Genomic DNA, 21,994 nt, shown 5'->3' on the forward strand with positions numbered 1-21,994 from the left:
ATAAAATTTACTAACTTTGTGACATCAGAAACCATATTAGGTTTTTAAGGACACAATCTCATTTTTTTCTTCCCAGCAATCCTGAGGGTAGACATTTATCTCACTTTGTCGATGAGGACACTGAGGTGCAGAGGTCACACCAAGAGTGACAGCGCTGTGATTAATTCCAGGCCCAATCCAAGGGCACCTCTTTTTAAATTTTTTTCCAGATTAAGATAACTTTATTTCATCTAACTCGAGAGACCCCAAAGGGCATATCCATTCCATCACAGTGGGCACCATTTCAGAATTCCTTTGCATTAACTTACACAGACTGTCTCATAGATCTTGCGTAGTACACTGAGCAGTAAACCCAAGAGTAGCTCCTAACAAAGGAGGATCCCAGAGCTGATCCAGAGCCTGATCCTGGATCCTGGTCCCTCTAAGCAATTGAGACATGCCTTATTCTTCCCCTTCCTGTCATCTAGAACATAGTTCAGGGTCACAACTGTGTTTTTAATTACAGACATTGAAATATTCCTGAATTTAGGCACTCAGCGCTACACCAAAGGCTCTGTGGCAGGCACACCACAGTGAATATCCTGCTGCTTCAGAGTGAACGACAACGGGGCTGGAAAAGAAGGGAAGCTGAGGCTTAGAAGAAATCCATAGCCATCTTGGAAATGAGTAGGACCATTGGCCGATGAGGATGCTCTCCTTCCCTGTTGAGCTTGCGGGCCTCGCCTCACCTGCCTGCCAGGCCTGCCCCTTCCTCTGTGCCCTGTCCACCTCCACTACCTGTTCTCCTCGGGGATGTGGAGTGCCATCATCTGCAGGGGCTCCGGGCACTGCACCAGCCAGCCATGGCGCTCGCTCACTCTCTCTGTCTCCACCTTCAGGAAGCTGTTGGGCATGCGGCTCCAGAGCACAGGCTGTATGGTCTGAACGTCCAGCCGAGGGGGACACAGTGGGACTGGGTTCTTCTCTTCACTCTTAAATATGGCTGCTGACAGGGGCATGGCATTCTGGGGTGGGGAAAGGCATCGGAGAGGAAATCAACATGTAGCACAGAGATTCTCAGTAGGGGGGTAACAAGCCTGGCTTGTGAAAATCAGAGAAAGAGAATTTTATCCAGGGAACTCTAAGAGAGTCATCAGCATTCACTTACACCTTGCCTAATTATATATGCATTCATTCATTCATTCATTCCTTTGTCACCCAAAAGAAACGGGAGAAGGGGAAGTAGGAACTCATGTGCTGTCATATGAATTTCACAGCCTGTGAGGCATATAAGCAGTAAGGACTTCCCCTGCTTTATCTCCCGATGGTCAATGCTGCCCTCTCTGGCCACAGCCATCAGAGGAGGGGACAAGTAAATACCTTCAGCTTCCCAAGTTCAAACTGAAACAAAGATGTACTTGTGGGCTGCAGGAACACGGCTGGAAATACTTTGGTGTTGGGCTCCACCTGAAACCAAAACAAATCCAGAGGTTTGCTCAGAATCATAAAATTATAGATGGCAGTGCCACTGGAAATTTGAAGCAACACCCTCATCCTAACTCAGCTGAAAGAGCACAGCGAGCTGGCAGGTATTCTCCACTGCTCAGAAGTTCTCTTAGACCTGATCTACTAAGTCTACTAAGCAGACTGTTGCTGTTGCTGCTTCCCACTTTAAATGCTCTCTCTCTCTCTCTCTCTCTCTCTCTCTCTCTCCCCCCCCCCCCCCCCCCCACCGACCCTGGGGCTGAAAGATCTCACATCCTTCCATCTTTGCTCACAGGTGACTGCAGTCAGTACCTTGTCCAGAGCTCAGGGGGACCATCACAAGTAGGGAGCTACTAACTTGCCACCACAGGCATCATCTGCCCCTGATCCCAGTGCATGAGATGTGTTGGCAGTTCACAGAGCATAGATGCCAGCATCACCCATTGCTCTTGCCCACGAAAAGTGAAAAACGTGGGCAGCGTGATGATTTCAGTGTTTTTTTTTTTTTTTTTAGATTTATTCTTATTTATTTATGCATACAAGAACTAGAGCATATGCCAGAGTTGTGGGGCGGGGGGTGGGTGTGTATGTGTGTGTGTGTGAGAGGATTCACCAGAGACACAGTAGGGAGAAGAACAGGTAGATCTACTGAAGCACACTGCTGAGGGGAGCAGCAGGTGAGACAGGAGAGGCCTGCTGCGCCATGTGGGTTAGCTCACTGGCCAAGGATCAAATTCAGGCCGTGGTGGTGATAGCTGAGCCTAACCCGAGCCACCAGGGAGGTCCCCAGTGTTATTTCTGAAGGCAAACAGACACTGGTCAGGCAAGCCCCGGAGGACTCTTACAGCAACTTTAGCACTATTGACATTTTGGGCTGGGTAAGTTTCCCTTTAAGGTGTGGTTCTGCAGTACTCCCCACCCCCACTACAATTAAGACAACCAAAAATGTCTCCAGGGACCCTCAGATGTGCCCCTGAGGGGAGAGCACCCCTAGTGGAAAACTGCTTGAGGTGCTCCTCTGGACTCACATGCAAAGGCTTCCTCCAGAGATGTCCTCTCAAACCTGCCCTCTTCCCTTGGTTCCTCCAGACTTCTCCCCACCCCTTCTTGCTCTTTACAATTCCAGCTCTTCCATTACATGGTGTAGGGCTCACCACTGTGCTCCTGGCTGCTGCTTACATGAGGCCTGCGGGGTTACTGATGCATGACTACTCATCACTTGCTCACTCTGATGTGGGTTTTTTTTTTTTTTAACAATAAATTTTATTTTTGTAATCCCCACACAATTGCAACCCCCTTATTTTGACCCCAATCCCTCCCCTCCTGCCCTCTACCCCCCATAGAGTGTCTCTGGTTCATAGTTTTTTGTTGATTTTGATTTTCACTTTCTTATAGTTATTCATTTGATGTGGGTTTTTTTTTTTTATATATATATTTTTTTTCTAGAGGCATGTCTTATTTATTTATTTATTATTTGTTTGTTTGTTTGGTTTATACATGCACTGGGTACAGTCAGAAGCGTGGGAGGGTGAGAGAATTCACCAGAGCCAGAGCGGGGAGCAGAGCAGGCAGAAGGACCGAAGTACACTGCTGAGGGGAGCAGCGGGCGGCAGGAGAGGTCTGCCGCCATGTGGGACCCTCCTCCGGTGGCCGGGGAGCAGCCGGGGATCAAACCAGCGCTGCAGAGGCTGCGGGCAGTTTCGCAACCCAGCGCTCAACCGCTGCGCCACCGGGGAGGCCCTGATGTGGGTTTTGACCACACTTGGAGGGTGGTCCTGGGAGAGGAAATAGAACTTGAATGCTACCAACTGATGTCTTTTGCCTTCTTTTTTTTTTAAAGATTTATTTATTCATGCATACAAGAACTGGGGTATAGCCAGAGGTGTGGGGGCTGAGAGGATTCACCACAGAGTGGAGAACAGAGCAGGCAGACTGACTGAAATACACTGCTGAGGGGAGCAGCAGGAGAGACAGGAGAGGTCTGCTGCGCCATGTGGGTAGCTCCCTGGCCGGCCAGGGATTGAACTCGTGCTGCAGAGGCTGCGGATAGCTTCACAGTGCTGTGCTTAACCCCTTGCGCCACCAGGGAGGCCCTGATGTCTTTTGCCTTTAGGCAAATTCGGACATTAGGAAATCTTTGCAACAATCCCAACCCACCCAATTAGGGAATTGGGTTTTTCTGGGCATACCATAAGGTGTCCCCCGCAATGAGTCACCCATTTGTAAATTCCACCTTCCCTTAAACTTTTGTCATTTCTAGCAAACAAAATGAAACAAAAGTGAAAGAGTTGCCATGCCTTGATGAGAGGATATTATGTAAAACTCCATCTTGGCAAAATGGGGAGAGAGACTCTCCAGCCAGCCTTGTAGAAAGCTACAGTGCTGTGGAGGTTTAGTGAGAAGGACATGTGACCAGGAGTTCTTCTGGGGGTGGTCATGGGACTGAGAATGCCTATGCCAGCAACAACAGAACCCCCAATTCTACAGATGCTGTGACTCCACCACCAACCATGTGAGTCTAGAAAAGGGCCCCGGGCTACAAAAGTAAAGCAGCTCATTACCTTGAGTGCACCCTCATGAAACACTGTGCAGGGGGCCCCGCTAGGCTATGCCCCACTCTTGACTTACAGAAATGGGGGGGGTCATTAAATATATGCTGTTTTAAGTCACAAAGTGTGTGGTCCACTGCAAAAGAAAGTACATGCAGGGAGTTTTTTTTTGTCAGAGTATTTGTTACAGGTGCCTTTAATAGTGAACCTTCTCAATGCATTCGGACATTAGATTTATGAACACGCATTTTATGGCTGTATGTGACATAGGAGATTGTGTCGTCACTTGCTCATGAGGAAACGGGCCAGGTAGGTTAAGCCCCAGACTAATGCCCAGCACGTGGCGGTGCTCATAAAGTGCTGTGGGCTCCCAATTCAGGTACAAACCTTGGTTTCAAGCCAGTATTTCAGGAGCCCTGGACAATGTGGAGCCATAAGTAAATGTAAAACCCAAATGTGGGAACGAGGCAGCTAGAATGACCTCGCTATGTCTGAAACAAGGTTTGTAAAGGCTATTTAGCAAGTACTTATTTTGTGCCCATTATATGCCTGCTTTGCACCATAGTCTGAGTTTAAAGCAGCACGACCCACAATAGGAAATTCTGATTTGATGCTGCTTTGACTTTGACCATTACGCAAGAGTCATCGCTGGGCTTGCTCTAGATTCTCAAGTACCCAAATATTTGACGACTAGAACATGCAACCCCCCTAAGTCATTGCAGCCTGATGCAAGCAGAGCTCTGGTGACTGAGAAAGCTTATTGGAGCAACAACCAACCGTGAGCTTGAACTGATGGAGAGGAGCTCTGCCTCTGGACAAGGGTTTCTGCGTGACCTAAGTCACACCAGCACAGGGACCAAGGCTGGGGAGGGTAGGTATTGTTTTAGGTCTCTGCATGTTTTTGTCCCTGCAAACTTTATTAACTACCCAGCAAAACTCTAGGGCACACCTCAAACCTCTTTGCAGAGAGGAGGTGCTTTAAAAGCATTTAGGATGCTATGGGTTAAGTTTCTTTCTGTGGTGCTGAGTATATTCCACCAGGATGAATAATAAAAACGTTTCTTCAATCATTCAAAGAAGAAAACACTCTGTGCACTCTTGAGAGGGGTCCCCTAGGATAGAAATGACGGTAGTGTGGTAAGCAGAACCCTAGGTGGCCTTGTGACCCTTGCTGTTACTGCTGGGACTCTGTGCGTTGCTTGGCAAAAGGGATTCTGCAGATGGAAGTAAGGTTACTAACCAGTTGACCTTAAGGGAGATTATCCTTGTGGGCCTAATCTAATTGTGTGAGTCCTTAAAAGGCAGGTGTTTTCTCCTGCTGCGGGCAGAAGACAAAGTCAGAGAGATATGAAGCATGTGAAGAACTGGATGTGCCTGTGTTGGCTTTAAAAATGGAAAGGGTCAGGGCCTCCCTGGTGGCGCAGGGGTTAAAGACAGCGCTATCAAGCTATCACCAGTCACTGCAGCGCAAGTTCGATTCCTTGGCCGGCCAGGGAGGTGTCCCACATAGGGCAGCAGACCTCTCCTGTCTCCCCGCTGCTCCCCTCAGCAGTGTATTTCAGTAGGTCCACCCATTGTGCTCCCCACTCTGTCTTTGGTGAATCCTCTCACCCCCTCTTTACATCTCTAGCCTGGACCCCAGCTCCCGCGTGCATAAATAATTTTTTTTTTTTTAAAAACAGAAAGGGCCACACGAGAAGGAAGATGGCCGCTTCTGAGGGCAAAGCGGCCCTGGCTGGGGGATGCGAGGACACAGGCACCTCAGGACCTTGGTCAACAACCATGACCAGATTTTACCAGCAACTTGACTGTGCTTGGAATGAACGCCTCTCCGAGCCTCCAAGGTTCACCCCAGCTGACACCTTGATGCTGGCCTTGTGAGAAAGTGCGCAGAGAACCCAGTCAAACTTTCTGCACCATGACTATGTGTAAGCTGCTACTTTTCTGGCACTTTAAGTAGCAATTAAAAAGCAAATATAGTGGTTTCCTAGCCAAGTCAGTCAGTTTGACGGCAAATATGCAGCAAGCATCAGGAACTGTTTCATGCATGGGGGACACAGCAGCAAACAGGAGAGGTGACCTGCGCACCCATGTTCTGGATGCGGAGCTGACATTCTCGGGGTGTGAGAAGTGAGCCCAGCCTTGAGGCTGCTGTGATACACATGGATCTTCCCCCCCCCCCATATTTAACATACTTTTAATCACTGGGCGATCTATTGTGTCCTTGCAATGATAGACATTTTATTTCTAATCATGTGTGAATGCTAGGGGATAGGAAGTGGCCTGGGTTGAAAGCTAACCCCTTGCATAAATCTGAATCAGAGTTGGCTCGGTCCTTGGAGCAGTGTGGCTGGGGTAGCAATAATCGAGGAGCAGCTCTTGAACATATATTTTAGCTCTCATTTCTCCCATGATTACATGAAGTGGGACAGAAAAGCGTTTTCAAATTGCATAGCTGTATTTAATGGGGCGGTCTAGACACATTGTTTGAGAGAAGCCTTCTCTCTTTATTTTGGTTACTGGTCCTTTCCCAGTAGCCTGTGTATAAATATTGCTGCCCTGCTCCTTTCGAGATAATTGAAAAATGAAAATGGCTACAGCTGCAGCATAACAATTATCCCACTGCCGAAAGCCCCGGCGCACGGCTGGATGTGCTACTGTCGTGCCTGGAAGAGGCGGCTGGCTGGATCAGAGCCTCCTCTAGGTTTCTGTGCAGGGACATGGCATCCCCTCCCCCTTGGCAAGCCACATTCCTCAGGGTGAGGGCAGGCCAGGGAGCCCTGAGAGGAGTGACGGGGATTTCTACGCCTGGAATGGAAGGGGGTTTCTGGGAGGCAGCTGCCGCTCAGAGAAGACAAGTGACCAGCCCAAGGTCACCCAGGGAGTCCTGTGACAGGTGGGCGGTCAGCCACAGCATCTCGCTCTCGGCCATAACATCTCCACATCTCGGCTCTTCCCTGGGCCAGGCGAGTGACTGCTGCTTTGAATGCCATGGGTTATTTCTATTTTAGGGACCTCTGAAGCCCAACTAGCCTTAAAACTTATTAGATGCTTTAGAGTCCTCTGAAGCCCAGGGAGGACCCTTCAGTCAATCTCATTTCAAAAGTTAATGGGAAAAAGTTAATGGATTCTGAAGGACGGCAGTAATGTATATAAGCATTTTCTCAGGGGACTTGGGGAGTGGAATCATGCATGAGGAGATACTAGAGGAACACTACTTTCTGCCTCAAAGGCTCATTTCACGAAGCCCTCTTTTGGGAAAGGCTGGTCAGGTGACAGCTGCTGGATCGAGCCTGCTGCGTGTCATTGATGTTCCACTTTGCCCCCGAGGAGGTGGCACACACTGCAGCAGGTGCGCATGCCTCCATGCTAGAAGGCGGTCCCCAGGTCCCAGGAAGGGCTCACTTCATCTGTTTTGGGTCACAGAACATTTCAGATTTGGGGTGGCTACTCCCCGCCAGATGCTAGCTCTTCTACCTGGAGCAAGAGGCTGCCGAGAGGCTTTCTGGCCTAGAAGATGCAACCTGGGGCTGATTCTGGAATCTGGAGTTTTATCCATTTACATGGTCACAGGATGCTTTTACTGGCAGTGGTAGCTCAGCTAGTGACCCTGGAGGACCCTGGTTTCTGAAAACACTGCACGCCATTGCCCCAGTCAGCGACCTACCACAGCTCCTGGTTTCTTATTGATCCCTGCCTACCTTTCCCAATGAATTCCCCCCACTCACCACGAACACTCCACATGGTGCTGCTCAGTATCCCCCAAACATACCTTTTGCCTCCCTTATTGCCATAATGCTTCAGTCGACCTACCACGCTCCTCTTCCCCCAAGTGGACGGATAGTTATTTTGCTTCAAAATCAAGATTTCTCCACAATGAACACATGCTGACCACCCTGACCGGGGGTGGGGGGGGGCTCTCCATTTCATGAACTCAGGTAACGCTCTCAGTCCACATGTTATGGCTCTCCCACCCTTGGAATGGCAAGAGGTTTTAATAAAGAAATTTAACTCCTTCACTCAGCATTTCCCAGGTATTATCTGTATCACTCCAGGCTTATTGAATATTACTGTTAAAGTTTCTTAAAAAAGTTTTTCTTTCTTGGTAAAGTTATTTGGGAAATGCTGGTTAAGCAGATTTGTTTCTGAAGTATTTCTCAGTTTTCCTGTGAAATGCTCATTGCCAAACCTCAAAAGGAACATATAATATTGAGTACCTCCCACATTTCCCTGGTGATCAGAGACGAAAGTCCTGTTTAAAAGAGAGGAAGCTGCTTGTGGCTACTGACAGGTAGACCTACACGGGTACCGTTGATAGTTTTCCCAAGTAGTTCTATTAAGGTTCAGTCAATGGAATAGGGAAATAGACTATTTAAATAAGTGCATTTAAAAAGAATCCTGTAAGTGGGCCTCCCCGGTGGCGCAGCGGTTGAGCGCTGGGTTGCGAAGCTGCCCGCAGCCTCTGCAGCATCGGTTCAATCCCCGGCTGCTCCCCGGCCACCGGCCACCGGAGGAGGGGTCCCACATGGTGCGCAGACCTCTCCTGCCACCCGCTGCTCCCCTCAGCAGTGTACTTCGGTCCTTCTGCCTGCTCTGCTCCCCACTCTGGCTCTGGTGAATTCTCTCACCCTCCCCCGCTTCTGACTGTACCCAATGCTTTATAAATAAATAAATAAATCTTTAAAAAAAATATAAAGAATCCTGTAAGAATCCATAGGGAGTGAGAATAACTTGTTGCAAAGGGCAAATCTGGGGCCATTTAATCAGCTTTTATAGGTCTGAATTTTGAGCATGGAAGTCCACCTTTCAAGATCTGCATCTTGGATAGTGTATGAAAGTTGCACAAGAAATACTTTTGGAATAAATGAGCTCATTGCAGGAAAAGTCCTAGAAAAAGCACCTCCATATCTGATTAGCCATGCCCCCTCTTTGGACAAAATCAGGTTGCTTATTTGTTTTTCTAGGAGGCACGAGCCATGTGGGCTCACAGGCAGGGGGCGCCGACTATGGAGAGGAGTGAGGAACAGAGCTGTATACACACAGGCCTGGGAGCCACTGTCCCAGCTCCAGCAGCAGCCCTACCTGGTAGCAGGTGCCGAGTTCTCGCCCATTCGCAGAGAAGGACAACATGCCCATTGCCAGGTCCACGAGGCAGCCGATCTCTAGGTCCACATTGCTCCGACTTGATCTTTGGGAAGTAGCCACAACATCCCCACCCCAGACCATGTAGCAGTTGCTGCGCTTCACACTAAGAGCCAAAGAGAGGAAAAGACAAAAAAGCTGGACTGGGGCAGTTTGTAATCAAGACTCAGGAATGAAATGCTCCAGAAACCTTGCAGTGGAACTTTCCAATCAGCCCCAAGTTGTTTTTTGTTTTTTTTTTTTCTTTCCGTAAATGAATCCATTCAACTCAGCCCAGTTCACTCAGGTACAAATTACTCAGGTTAGGGATCTGGCAATCAATTGGGCTACTTCCTTCCAGAGAGCACAAAGTTTAGGTTAACTATTTCTAGGCTCAATGTTACTTTCTGAAATAGAATAGGGATGGTAGCATTGGTACCTTGGAGATGGGAAATGGAGGTGCAGAGGGTAGCCATCATCAATGGACTTATACACAGAATTGGTGGAAGATATGGGAACAAAAACCTGGATTCAGTGTCCCAGTCCTGTGTCAGGACAAAAGGGTATAACACATGGTCAGGCCCACTTTCCTTAGAGAGATTTGCAAAGTAGGCCAAACTGGTTTCAATGTCCTCCCTCTTCCATAATCTACACTGCCTTTCCAAGTTCCTGGAGTTTGGCACACCTGTCCCCACACTCTTCACACCAACTTGGGTATCCTTTCTCACTTCGCTGTCTACTAACTCTTGGAATGTCAGCTCCTCCTTAGGCATTTAGATTCAATAGCCAATGGTCATAACTCATAAGGCTGCAAAGCCCTATTCCTCAACAGTAAGATTTCAAACTCTGGTTGGGCTTTGGAGAAGTGGTGTGGCGGTAGAGGTGATTCTATGTGCCCCTCACACTGGTTTTGGTCAAGAGGCTGTTGGTTTGTTTTCTTCCGAAGCCCATTGTGGGTGTGTATCATCTGAGGGACCTGGTTGCCTTAAGTAATGGGGTGATTTTTTTAAAAAAGATTTTTATTTTTATTTATGCACACAAGAGCTGGGGTACAGGCCAGAGATGTGGGGGGGTGAGAGGACTCATCAGAGACAGAGTTGGGGACAGAATAGGCGGGTCTACTGAAATACACTGCTGAGGGGAGCAGTGGGCGAGACAGGAGAGGTCTGCTGCACCATGTGGGTAGCTCCCTGGCCGGCCGGGGAATTGAATTTGTGCTGCAGAGGCTGTGGACAGCTTCACAGGCTGCCTCTTAACCCCCTGCGCCACCAGGGAGGCTCAATGGAGTGATTTATTTCAGGTTAGGAAAGACCCTTACTTGGTGCTAGAGCAGCCCCTTTAAACATCCTGAGGTCACACAGATCTGACTCAGCTTGGTTTCCTTTTGTGGTCTTCAGCTGCAAAGACACCAGGGCAATGTCGGGGCAGGGAAAGTGCTGTCAGCACCGTGTGGGGGACAGATCCTACAACAGACTGTTAACTCAGAAAGCTGCTTTAGCTCCCAGAGCAGTGTTCTCATTTGTAAAGCCAAGGTTTGACTACAATTCTCCAAAGTTTATTCTGGCTCAAGAAACCTGTCACTTTCCCCAGTGACTGGAAATCCACTTTGTAAGCATACGTTCACCTGCTCGCCTCCCTTCTCCTGCAGCTACCCAGCTGCTGGCTGTTCAGTGTGAATGCCCTGCAGGCAGGACTGGTGCAAACTGCCTCTTTTAAAGAGTTACAATCATTGCTAGATTTCCATAGAGCTTAAATTGAAACCATGTTACTACTGCTTTACAGTGATTAAAGTGCTAAATATGTTGGTGACTACTACAGAATTCAATTAATAATGTATGAAAGTCGTGAGAGTGTGAGGGCCCAAATTTGAAATGCCCTAAAACAGTTCTGCACTGATTCTATCTCTATTTCTTATTATGCAAGACAAAGAACTAAGAATTACTGAGCACCTGCTCTATACTGAGTCTTACACTACATGCTAATGTGTCAGTTCATTTTCACAATAAATGCAGCCCCTGAGGTTTACATGAATCAAGTCATCTGTCCGGTGTGGCAGAGCAGCCAACTGGAGCCACACACCCAACCAAGGTGGCTGCATCTGCCTTGTGTTCTGGCTGAAGAGCAAATCTGGATGGGTCAACTGCTCGTGCATACTTTCCTTTCCAAGATGTTGCTTGTTACAGCCACACGGAGTCTGGTGACATGATGGATATTCAGTAATGGTGACAACAGCAGTTGATGTTTATTGAGCGCATGGATTAAGAGACTGTTCCAGGCACTTTCTATGCATTATCATCTCATTTAAGCCTCACAACACTATGAGACTGGAGCTATCATTCTTAATTTTATAGATGAGGAAACTGGGGTCCAGGGAGGTTAAGTCTCTGGTCCAAGGTCATACCTCTAGTCAGCCCTGGAATCCCGTTTAGAGCAGAGTCTGTGCTCTTCGTCAGCTGCCCACTACGGTCCCTCCTGACATGCAGTGGTGCCTGACCTTTGATGGGCCAGCATCTGAACAACACTGATTGCAAAACATTCTGGACTTTAAGAATAAAGACCAGCTTGAGAATTAACTTATTACCACTCTATCCATGTCTGTATGGCAAAAGACTGCAAAATTTCAGTTAGGCAGAAACAAGGCCTGGTCTTCTGGGTCGCCTCTGGGGCAGAGCTGGCCACTTTGGTGTCTCAGGTGGTCAGGGGAGAGAGCAAGGGCATGGATCATGCTTTCCCTTAAGAGCCCCAATTTCGATTCAGTAAGTATTATTCAAAAATTTGCTACATCTCCTTTATATTCTTGTTTTATATACTTTTTTATGCTTTTAGCCATTACAAACTCTCGGGGTGGGGAGTTCTGAGCTGATCAGTTGCTGTGTGATGGGTGCATCTTAACATTTCTTCTGTATCGACTTCTCTCAAGTATACCCACGGGTTTTTCTCTGTCTTGTTCTGGTGAAGAAATTACATCTTCAATCATGGAGAAAATTCTGTGAGGGAGTCCAGCTCTCCCAATCATGCATCCACATCTCCCTTCTCTGGGTCATTTTTAATATGTATGATGAAGTTACCTCTATGTTTACCAAAAATGCTTCTCTTACCCCAGGACCCTCTATTTACTGCTTCAGGGTTTTAAGCCTGAGCTTCATTTTCCCTTTGTAACAGAAGCTAGGATGTTTCCTTCTTTTGGGGTATGATGATGGAAGGCAGAGTCCCACAGCCAACCCTGCCCCTTGGGACCCCTTACCTTTCGTGAACCCGGCCTCTCTCATCCCCCAGGGTGACAGTCACCGTACAATTTTTATTCGGGTCAAACTTTTCACTGTACAAGTGATAATCTGGAGTCACCCATCCGACCCAGACGCAGGAGGGGTCCTGTCCAGCAAAGATGCGGATTGAGTAGTAGCACTGCTGTGGAGAGACCACAGAGGGGAGTGGGTTCAATAGGTAGAAATAATGCAACAGCCCACTTGGCCCTCTTTTCTTAGAAAGCACACATTTCCTGGAAGTGTACACACTGCACTCTGGGCTTGGAAGAGGGACTGACCACGGGATTCAGCTTCCTTCTTTTCCCCTTTTCTGTTCTATTTTAGTACCTGAGGAATCAGACATTTAATCTCCTGTTTTCACCTAGAAGATTCCACCGATGAAATTAGTGGCAGCCACTCAGAATGGTCAGCAAAGGATCTACCACCTCTCCAGATCCCGGTGGAGGGGTGGGGTAGGGGAGGCTGTGAACTGTCCTTGTCCTCAGAGAAAGAGAACAGTCAAGGTCAGAGAATTCCTAGTGGGGGAAAAGGGAGTCTCAGAATAGAGTCTGCAAAAGAAAAAACCCACACTGTAGTCAGACACAGTGCGGGTGTCGGATTCAACGACAGGCAGTATTGAGAATTACAGTGGCTCTTGGTAAATATTGTAACAATTTATGAAGGGTATCACTATAATAATAGCTAAAGCACTGAGGTAAGCTGCTGCTCATTCTCTTTATGAAATTGAGCATATTTATTCTTGGTGAAGTTGCTTTTATGAGTAGTCTGTCATACTTTTCTGATTAGAAGATCCAGGGTCAGCCAGACGCACTGGGGCTTGAATCCCGGTACTGGCAGCTATTAAATGTGTGACCCTGGACAAGTCATTTGTCCTCTCTGTGACTCAGAGTGCAGAATACCATCCATTCCATGGGGTTGCTGGGGAATTAAAAGGGAAGGTGCCACACGGTGCCCCACTCATGCCAATGTGTGACTTGTTGCAACAAGAGCTTCCTCCCTGGTGACAGTTAACCTATGAACTTGGATTGTAAGATTAACTTTATAGACAAGGTGATGTGTGTTTCTTCTAAATATTTTTTATTTTTTGGTGCCAGGTGCTAAAGGAAGATACAAGAGAGAAAGCAATGAGGCCGTGTTGCCTTCTGACTGGGCTGGTTCCCAGCTCCTGCTTATTTGATTGCTTTTAACATCATTCCTGGCACTGCTCAAAGAGATGGGTGAGTTGACTCATGAAAGTTTACCCAAAAAAAGAGCAAACAAATGGATTAAACTAAGCCCCCCTTCCTTCTTCTGATGTTCATCTTAATCAGAAAGGCAATGCTGGGTCCCTGGTAGCATATGGTAACAAACAAGTACACCATGATGCACAATTAGGAGCCCCAGGTAGAGCTTTCACTCTGCACTGAGTAACTGTCTCCCCCTGCTTGAGAAATGCCATCCATGGGTTCTAGAAACATCAAGATGGATATTAAAAGATAGAATAATTGGCAATTAAAGAGGATCTCTAGACAGATCTTTGCTGTAAGGGGCATATTACTAGGCACAGCAAAGCATCAAATAATTAAAACCATAATTGAGCACATTTACTTACCGTTGTTGTATGAGAGAGTATTTCTTGAATCTGTTTCCTGGGGAGAAGATAATCCAGGCTTTAGTTATTCAGTTGTATAGAGGATTCCACAATTCTGACAGGCAATTGATCTACCTTTAATGATGAAGGCAAATTTAGGAAACTATTTCCTATATAAAATAGATTCTAACTGGACTTGGGACTTGTTCATTCATTACCTGCTACAATAAGGCAGGGCCGACATCCCTCAGCCCAGATGTAAGTTAGATTTGGGAGGGGGCAGATTGTAGTAACAAAGGCAGGGATACCACTGAATACATCTTTTCCCTGTTTTCTCAAGCAGCTGTGCTTGTTTTAAAGCTCGGTAGATGGTGAAACTCTAGGGAAAACCGAACAAGACAGCTTGAGACAGGCAGGCATACATCAATGATTAAAAATAGACATTAAACGAAAGAAGATAGCAAGGCCTATATTCCTTATCAGAAGGAAGAAGTCACATTACTCATGAGTCACACAGCTGCTGGGATGGACATCAGCTACAGTCGTGCCAAGAAGGATGAATATGCCTCCAGAAGTTCCTAATTTCACCCAAAGGCAACAACTGTCCCCTCTTACACGCTTACTTTCCTTTGACTCTGAAAACATTGGCATGCCAGGTTGTAAAGAGACTTGGGACTCAGTGGGCTCAAGAAGAGCGGAAACTTTTTCATCAGATCATTGTTTACCTTGAGTGGTCTCTTATGTATGCACCGCACAAGCACACGTGTGCAGGTATGCGTGTACAGGCACACACATCATATGGATAGAGAACCCTATCCATAGAGGTCTAGATGCGCAGGGGTAGAGTAAAAAACAGGTAGTCAGAAAACCAGTTTATAGCAGACATAAAGAGTAGCCCTGGCATCCTTGCCCTCACCTTTTCTGGAAAGCCTCACTGTCCAGGCAGGGGCTGTGGCTGAAGGAGGAGTGGCACTCGACAGGCATGCTCAGGCGGCAGTAGATCATGTTGCCATTGCTATTCTGTGTGCCAAACGTCTTGTGGGTCACCTTGAGGCATGGAGGGCTGTCCATGGTGCCATCGATCCTCATGACCTGGAAACATCACAAGTTTATCACCCTGACATACCCAGGGACCTGACCTTGCCTCCGTCCCTCCTTCTCTCATTGATACTACATATAGCCAAGGCTTTTGCAAACCATAAAAGTTGTCACCAGTGATGGCAAATGCATTACCCTCATTGTGGGCCCTGCCCTGTAGAATACAGCACATCTGTCTCTACATGGAGAAACTGGAGATTTAAAAGCATGCCCACTGGGTTTTCAGCAGTATCAAGGGTAGAGAAGGGGTACAAGACATGGGGGGAGGGGATTTAGTATCTGGGTGATGCAGTATGGCGTCCACCAAGGCTGACTTCTCAGATCAAGGGCAAATGGCTAAAGGAGAAAATCTTTTCAAAGATTGTCCTGGTCAATGGGAATGAGAATGGCTAAGGAAAGGGCTAAGGAAATGGCTAAGGAAATGGCTAAGGAAATCCCAAAGCAAGAAGAGACAGAGGATTTCCCTCGGAGGGTGCAGCCTCCCAGGTTGCATCTCCCACATCTGCCACAGTCACAGACTGAGTGCTGAGCCTCCTGAAAGCTACTCTCAACACTGAAGAAATTTCCTGTACCAGGGCACAGCATTATAGGGGCCAGGCTGGAGGATCCAAGATCAAAACTGGATTTTCAAAATACCTAATGTGTGTGGGGGGGAGAGGGCAAAGGGCATAAACTGAGATTTATAATAATATTTTTATGATCTGAGAACTTCTCCCTGCATTCTAGAGTATAGTTCCTATCCTGGGGCCTATGAATATTTTTGTGCAGTTTGTAAATTTTTCCTAAATGGAGTGTATCTACAGTCCTTCAGTTTGCCAAAGGTTCATAACCTCCAAGAGCTTGTGAGACGGATTCCTAAAGTAACAGCCATATAGAAAAAGAGAGAAAAAGAAGTCTCTACTATTTAAGATGGTGAGTGAAAGGAGCTTAAGCGTTGGTGCTTGTCGAATTTAGATTGGGAGGCGAGTAAAGGGGATTTACAGTCGGGTAGGAGTGATGCCCTGAATCTTATGTTTCAGTGGAGCTGGTCTGTCTGACGCTCCATCAGCCCCTCCCACATCCCACGCCATGAGGAAAGCAAGCTGGGCATGGGTGAAGCAGACGCAAGCCGATGGAGCCCCAGAACCCAAATCAGGCTCCTTACAATCTTTGGGTCCTCTCGGCTTCCCTTACAATACGCAAGCATCACAGTCAGCTATACCTCAGCTGAAAATATGGGAAATACTTCTGCAGAAGTTAAACAGAGTCTAAGACATTAAATTATGAGCATCAAAAATGAGTTGTAAGATAACTTGAGCACAGGTACACAACTGTTTTTTATTGATTTGACATTGATTTACAATACTATTTAAGTTTCAGGAGTATAGATAGCTTCACACCTCAACAGAATTTTAGGGAAAGCAAAACTTAAGGTCCTTGGATATGATACTGCTATGACAAGACCAGCACCGGCACACCTGGAGAAAACACAGTGGCTCAAAGACTGGGGCTCCGTCTGCAAAGTTGTATCTACAAGGTCATTGCCATTTGTAAGATGCCACCGAGCTGCCTTAATTAAGGCGCCTCCAGCTACAGCTCTGAGGGTCAGCGAAGAGGTGACTGGTAAGCAGCCGTGGCAAGGACTTAGGTATGTGGCTGACTGTTGACAGGGGCATTAGCCAGAGCTTAGTGCCTTGACCCACCTACTCTGGCAGGGCCACCCACAGAGAGTAAGGTTACCTCTATATGTGGATGATCCTTTGGCACGTTGACGAATGTTGGGAGGCGCTTGCTGAACCACATTGCAACGTCTCGGTTCATGTTGACAGCAAAAGGCTCAAAGCCCTCTTGAAGGCCACACATGGTATAAAACTTGAAGGTACTGGCATCCATCCCGAGATTCATGCGGCCAATCTGAGACAGTCCCAGGGAGCAGATGGGCACAAAGCCTGAAGAATGGCCAGAGAGAGCCCTGCGTCAGCCTCAGTACCACCCCAGCCAGCTGGGAGGAAGCCGGACCTTTGCTTCCTTTATGGCTCAGGGTCCCAGTAGGAAAGATGGGACATCATCCTTGGTCGTCCTTCCTGGCACATAAACTCAACAACAGGAGGTCACATGGAGCCTACGGCTGTTCTTGGTTTATGGGAAAGAAAGGCCAGTTTGATTCAAGACAATGTGGGGAAAAACAAACAACAGCTAAGAATATTCTTAAGACATACATATCAGCTGGAAAAGTAAACCAAAAAAGACAAAAAGTGAAATTCTTTATATCTGAGTTAAGATTGATCACTACGCTCTGGGAAATTTTAACCACTGCCAGAAAGAAAACACTATGGAAGCCTAAAGAACAATTTGGTACAAAATGCCTCCCGTTTTTTTTAGTCTCCACATTTGCAGTGAGGTGAGCGTGCTGCCTGGTAGTTCTGCCAGTTTTGAGAGGATGATTCCATCCAACAAGTGTTGGATGATAGAAATATGATTTGGTTGTTTCCAACGCACTTTTTTTTTTTTTTTTAGATTTATTTATTTATACAAGCACTGGGTACAGTCAGAAACGCGGGAGGGTGAGAGAATTCACCAGAGCCACAGAGGGAGCAGAACAGGCAGACTGATGAAGTACACTGCTGAGGGGAGCAGGAGAGGTCTGCGCGCCATGTGAGACCCACGCCCGGCGGCCGGGGATCGAACCGGCGCTGCAGAGGCTGCAGGCAGCTTCGGGGATCGAACTGGCGCTGCAGAGGCTGCGGGCAGCTTCGCAACCCAGCGCTCAACTGCTGCGCCACTGGGGAGGCCCCCTCCAAAACACATTTTATAAGTTCCCTATCCTCCTATGCTACGGTTGCAGGTCCAACATAAGCAGAGAAGTTAGCGCCCCAAGCCAGTGCTGTAGAAAATGCCTCTCCTTCCTGCCTACAGTTATTGTTTCTTCAAGCTCACTTCTAGATCCTCATGGTGTTAAAAAACGGCTATGCAGAAGTTCAAATTGGCGATCTTGTTTGTAGGCTATTTATAAATCATAATTGTGGGCCAACAAATTGGCAGAGCTGGGAAAGCACTAATTATGTTGGATCTGGGAGAATGTGGGAGGATGTAGGAGGCAGGCGGCCGGAGGACAGCTGGGACTGCTGGGAGCACTCAGAAGGGCCGGGCTCTCCCAGGCGGAGGGGAGGGGAGTGTTAAACTGGGGTTGGAGGCCCCAAAGAAGCCTGGCATTGTTCCTAGGATAGCACTGTTTGTTTAAGGGGAGATTTAAAGGCTGATTTGGGGAGAGGTAATGCCCAACAGAGCTTTAAGTAATGCACACTAAAGCTGACATGTCCTTTTCCTAGGCAGGTGCTTGTGTACTGTTGCCTAAGCCACAAAGCTGCTATGCAAATAGTCACCGAAGTAACACCGCGCAGCTACGTTGGTTGCTTTCAGAAACTGTGAGCTCATTCTCAAGACTACTGAGAAATGTTTCTAACGAGAAAGCCCTAATGGGATCCTTGAAGAACAGGGGTGATGTCTGTACGAAGAGCTTCTTCTCAGGGCCAGGGAGTCTGGGGGTGGACTGGTGGCTCTAGCCGTGGCCCCCCCAGAGGCAGCTGAACCTGCCAGTCAGACAGGGAGCCAGGCGTGCCCCCTCCTGAGAGCTCTGTATGTGCTTCTGGCATTTTTGGGCTTACGAACTGTGATAGATGGAATCGTCCTCTGTATACACAGACGTTTTTATAAATAAAAATCTTTGAAAATAAGACTCCAGAGTGGAATAAGGGTTGCTTATTGGCAACACTTGCTGGGCCCCCATTGGGACAGAGGCTTTACTCTCTATGTGCTATGAGTGATGTCAAGAAAGGAAAAGAAACTGTCTTGATCCCAGGGAACTTACAGAAGTGGGGGCAACAAGAAATGGAATATGCAAGAGGGATGTTGGCTGTAAAGCACCCCTGACCTCCAAGACAGTATTCTGGCTTCTGTTAAGGGGGTAGCCCCACCCTGAAAATGACCACAGTCATGATCAGCAAGTGTTTGAGCTTTGGTGTGAGCCAAGATAGGACATCTAGAGAAAATTTCTCTTCTCTCATCTTGCTGAACTTCAATGGCAGAATAAGTGAGCTGCAGGTGCAAAAGCCTGAGTGGGTAGAAGCAAGGATGAGGCCTTCTGAACGACTCAGGTCATTTGAATGACTTCCTAGTCACAGACCCACAGAAAAGGTAAGATCCATACAGAAGGGGCAATGTTTGCATGAAGACTTCTTTCTATACAGCTTGGCCTCCCTGTCATCCTAAGCTATTAACAGAAGGGATGGGACTTCACAGAATAAAAACTGAAGACCTGAGGAGCTATCAGACTTGACCAAGGTCATGAGAAGGGCAAGTGACAAAAAGGGCTAAGAGCCCACACACTCTGACTCATAGAGCAGCTGCCTGTCAGTGTGGCAGGGGCGGGTGAATATACAGGCTGTGAGCGCCCCTGATTTAAACAGCAGTTATGGCCCTGGTCAGAGGTCTGCACTCATCACAGGGTAACATGCTGCCTCTATGGGGCAGGAGCCCGCTCCACAGGGGAGAGCTGGGCACTGCAGGAGAAAAGACAGAGCAAGAAGTCATGGATGGGAAAGCAACGAGAGGGAAAGAGGATCAGGGACCTCCTGGGGGTTAAGTGGGCACAGCTGGGACAGCTCTGGAAAGGAGTAGAGGAGAAGCTAAAAACCAAGGATTGAGTCAGAAAAGCCCCCCACAAGGACAAAGTGTGAGGATAAACCACCCCCCCAACCCCCCACTCCCCCACCAATGCACCAAGCACTTTCTACAGGGGAAGGATATTTGAGAGCTGGATGAATTTCATTAGTTTCCTACATGTGGAGGAGAGGTTCCAGCTAATGATGACCTCTACATTTGTACAATTTTTCACTTGAAGTATTAAAGTTTCATGGAACTTTTTAATTTTGCATGATCCATAAGGAGGAACAAGGATGATAAACCACAACAGCTAAATATTTATCAATTGCCAGGCATTGGGCTTACTGCTCCACAGATTTATCTCATCGTTATTTCCATTTTTGAGGTAAGGACATCAAGGCTTAGCAAGAGAAGAGCTTGTTCTGTCACCTGGAAAGCATGTGAACAAGGCCACCAAGGAGGCAGAGCCAGCTGTGGGGTCAGAGGCCAGGCTGCCTCCTTTCTAATTCTTACCTACAATGACTGGCTTGTGACTAACTGTTCCTCTACTCTTCAAAATATTTTGCTAAATGTCATGTAGTTGACTAGTGACTTCTAGTGGTTGGCTTCCATGACTACACAGCAGTCCGGCCCCTCAGAAGGAAAGAGGTGCTTCTCACAAGAAGCCACATGTCCCCCTGGAATTGACCTGGGTTACATTGAGCACCAACTCTCCTAAGAAGTATTTTCACCTTGAACACACCCCAATGAACCCACAGCTTTGAAGGAGATTGCAAAAGATGATGGGACAATAAAGGGGAAAGCAATACCTCCTTCCCTACCTGCCAACATCTTTGAAGAGGTTTGAGAGGAAAGTTGCATTATCTGGAACCTAGATGTGGTAGAGGTCTTGTTTCAGGACAGGGACAGCAAGTCCACATGCATGCAATTCCACTTAGGGCTTCAGTTTCTGATAAACTTTGTAACACAAGACCTCACACTAGTTTTGTAGTTATGAAGAGAGGTGAGTAGCCAAGAGGTCATTTTTCTAATGCAGGTGCTTGGAAAAAAACCAGTTCTCCAGAAAATCTAAACCATAGTTCATTCTAATTTTAATCCATTTCCAACTGAAGAAAGGCACGACAGCAAATCCCTGCCAGTAACGGAATCACCGAGACCTTGGAGAGGTGGCAAGATGACTCTGAGACCATTCCTGGGTGTTTCTGAGAGCCTCATTCCAGCAGCAATTATTTTACCCATTAATTTCCATTTCCTGTGGTGGTGGGGCTCAGGGGCAGCACCGAGATGGTCATAAGTCTTCTAGAAGACACAGGAAACACGAGGTCCCTGCTAAAGTCACTTTCTGAAACAGAGCAACCGTGTAGAGGGAAAGCGACAGGGGACCCTTCGTACCACTCTGCTTTGTGCAGATGGCGGTGACTCTTCCTGCAAGTAAGTTTCATCTGCTGCCCATGGAAGTGCTGCCAGCAGAGCTGAGGGATCTGTTAAACACCAATAGGCTGATGGGAGCAATAGCCTGGAAGTCTGGCCCTGCAGACAATGAAGCCATGGCAGGAGGATGTGATGTGCCTCAGGGGAGTGCCCAGCAGAGAGGCAGCACAGGAACGGGCACCAAAGCCTCTTCCAGATGTCACAGTCTGAGCTCTAAGAGGATGTTCAGTATTTTATCTTTTCCTTTAAATAGGATAAAGAGAAGACGAATTGCAAAGGTTTCACCATGGAGGCTTCTGAGGGCTGAGGGGGTTCAGGCAGGGAACAGATAGGAAACAATTAGGAGAAGGCTGATGCAGCAGAGTACCCATCTGATACAGAAGAGGATGGAGGGGCCTCCCTGATGGCACAAGGGGTTAGGCACAGTACTGAGAAGCTATCCACAGCCTCTGCAGCATGAGTTTGATGCCCGGCTGGCCAGGGAGCAAACCACTTGGCACAGCAGACCTCTCCTGCCGCGCCCGCTGCCCCCCTCAGCAGTGTATTTCAGTCAGTCTGCCTGTTCTGTTCCCCACTCTGTCTCTGGTGAATCCTCTCACCCCCCTACACCTCTGGCCTGTACCCCAGTTCTTGGATGCATGAATAAATAAATCTTAAAAAAAAGAAGAGGATGGAGACACCCGGGGTGGGGGGGGAACCGCCATGAACTGTAATGCCTGCTCCCTGCCCTCCCCAAACTAAAAACTTTCTATGGCCCAACTCCCACCGGCATAATGGCCTGGATCATGGCTGGGAGGCTGTGATCAGAACACAAGAATATAGGGGGTGATGCTTTCCTGGGGGCTACAATGCAC

The 21,994-nt window shown here is 47.6% G+C and overlaps 1 protein-coding gene across 1 annotated transcript in view; it reads right to left on the bottom strand.

Annotated features, from left to right (window-relative positions):
- Positions 1-21,994, bottom strand: part of RYR3 (ryanodine receptor 3) — a 522,405-nt gene that overhangs the window by 175,088 nt on the left and 325,323 nt on the right. The window contains exons 28-34 of the mRNA XM_054700223.1: positions 16,788-16,996; positions 14,887-15,062; positions 13,992-14,028; positions 12,379-12,542; positions 9,096-9,261; positions 1,360-1,446; positions 778-1,004 (exon numbers count right to left, since the gene is read on the bottom strand). Coding sequence (XP_054556198.1) covers positions 778-1,004; positions 1,360-1,446; positions 9,096-9,261; positions 12,379-12,542; positions 13,992-14,028; positions 14,887-15,062; positions 16,788-16,996 — 1,066 coding nt within the window. The remainder of the gene's footprint in view (positions 1-777; positions 1,005-1,359; positions 1,447-9,095; positions 9,262-12,378; positions 12,543-13,991; positions 14,029-14,886; positions 15,063-16,787; positions 16,997-21,994) is intronic.

Source organism: Talpa occidentalis, unplaced genomic scaffold, assembly GCF_014898055.3.
Source record: "Talpa occidentalis isolate TD23 unplaced genomic scaffold, MPIMG_talOcc4v2.1 talOcc4.11, whole genome shotgun sequence".
NCBI classification, from domain to species: domain Eukaryota; kingdom Metazoa; phylum Chordata; class Mammalia; order Eulipotyphla; family Talpidae; genus Talpa; species Talpa occidentalis.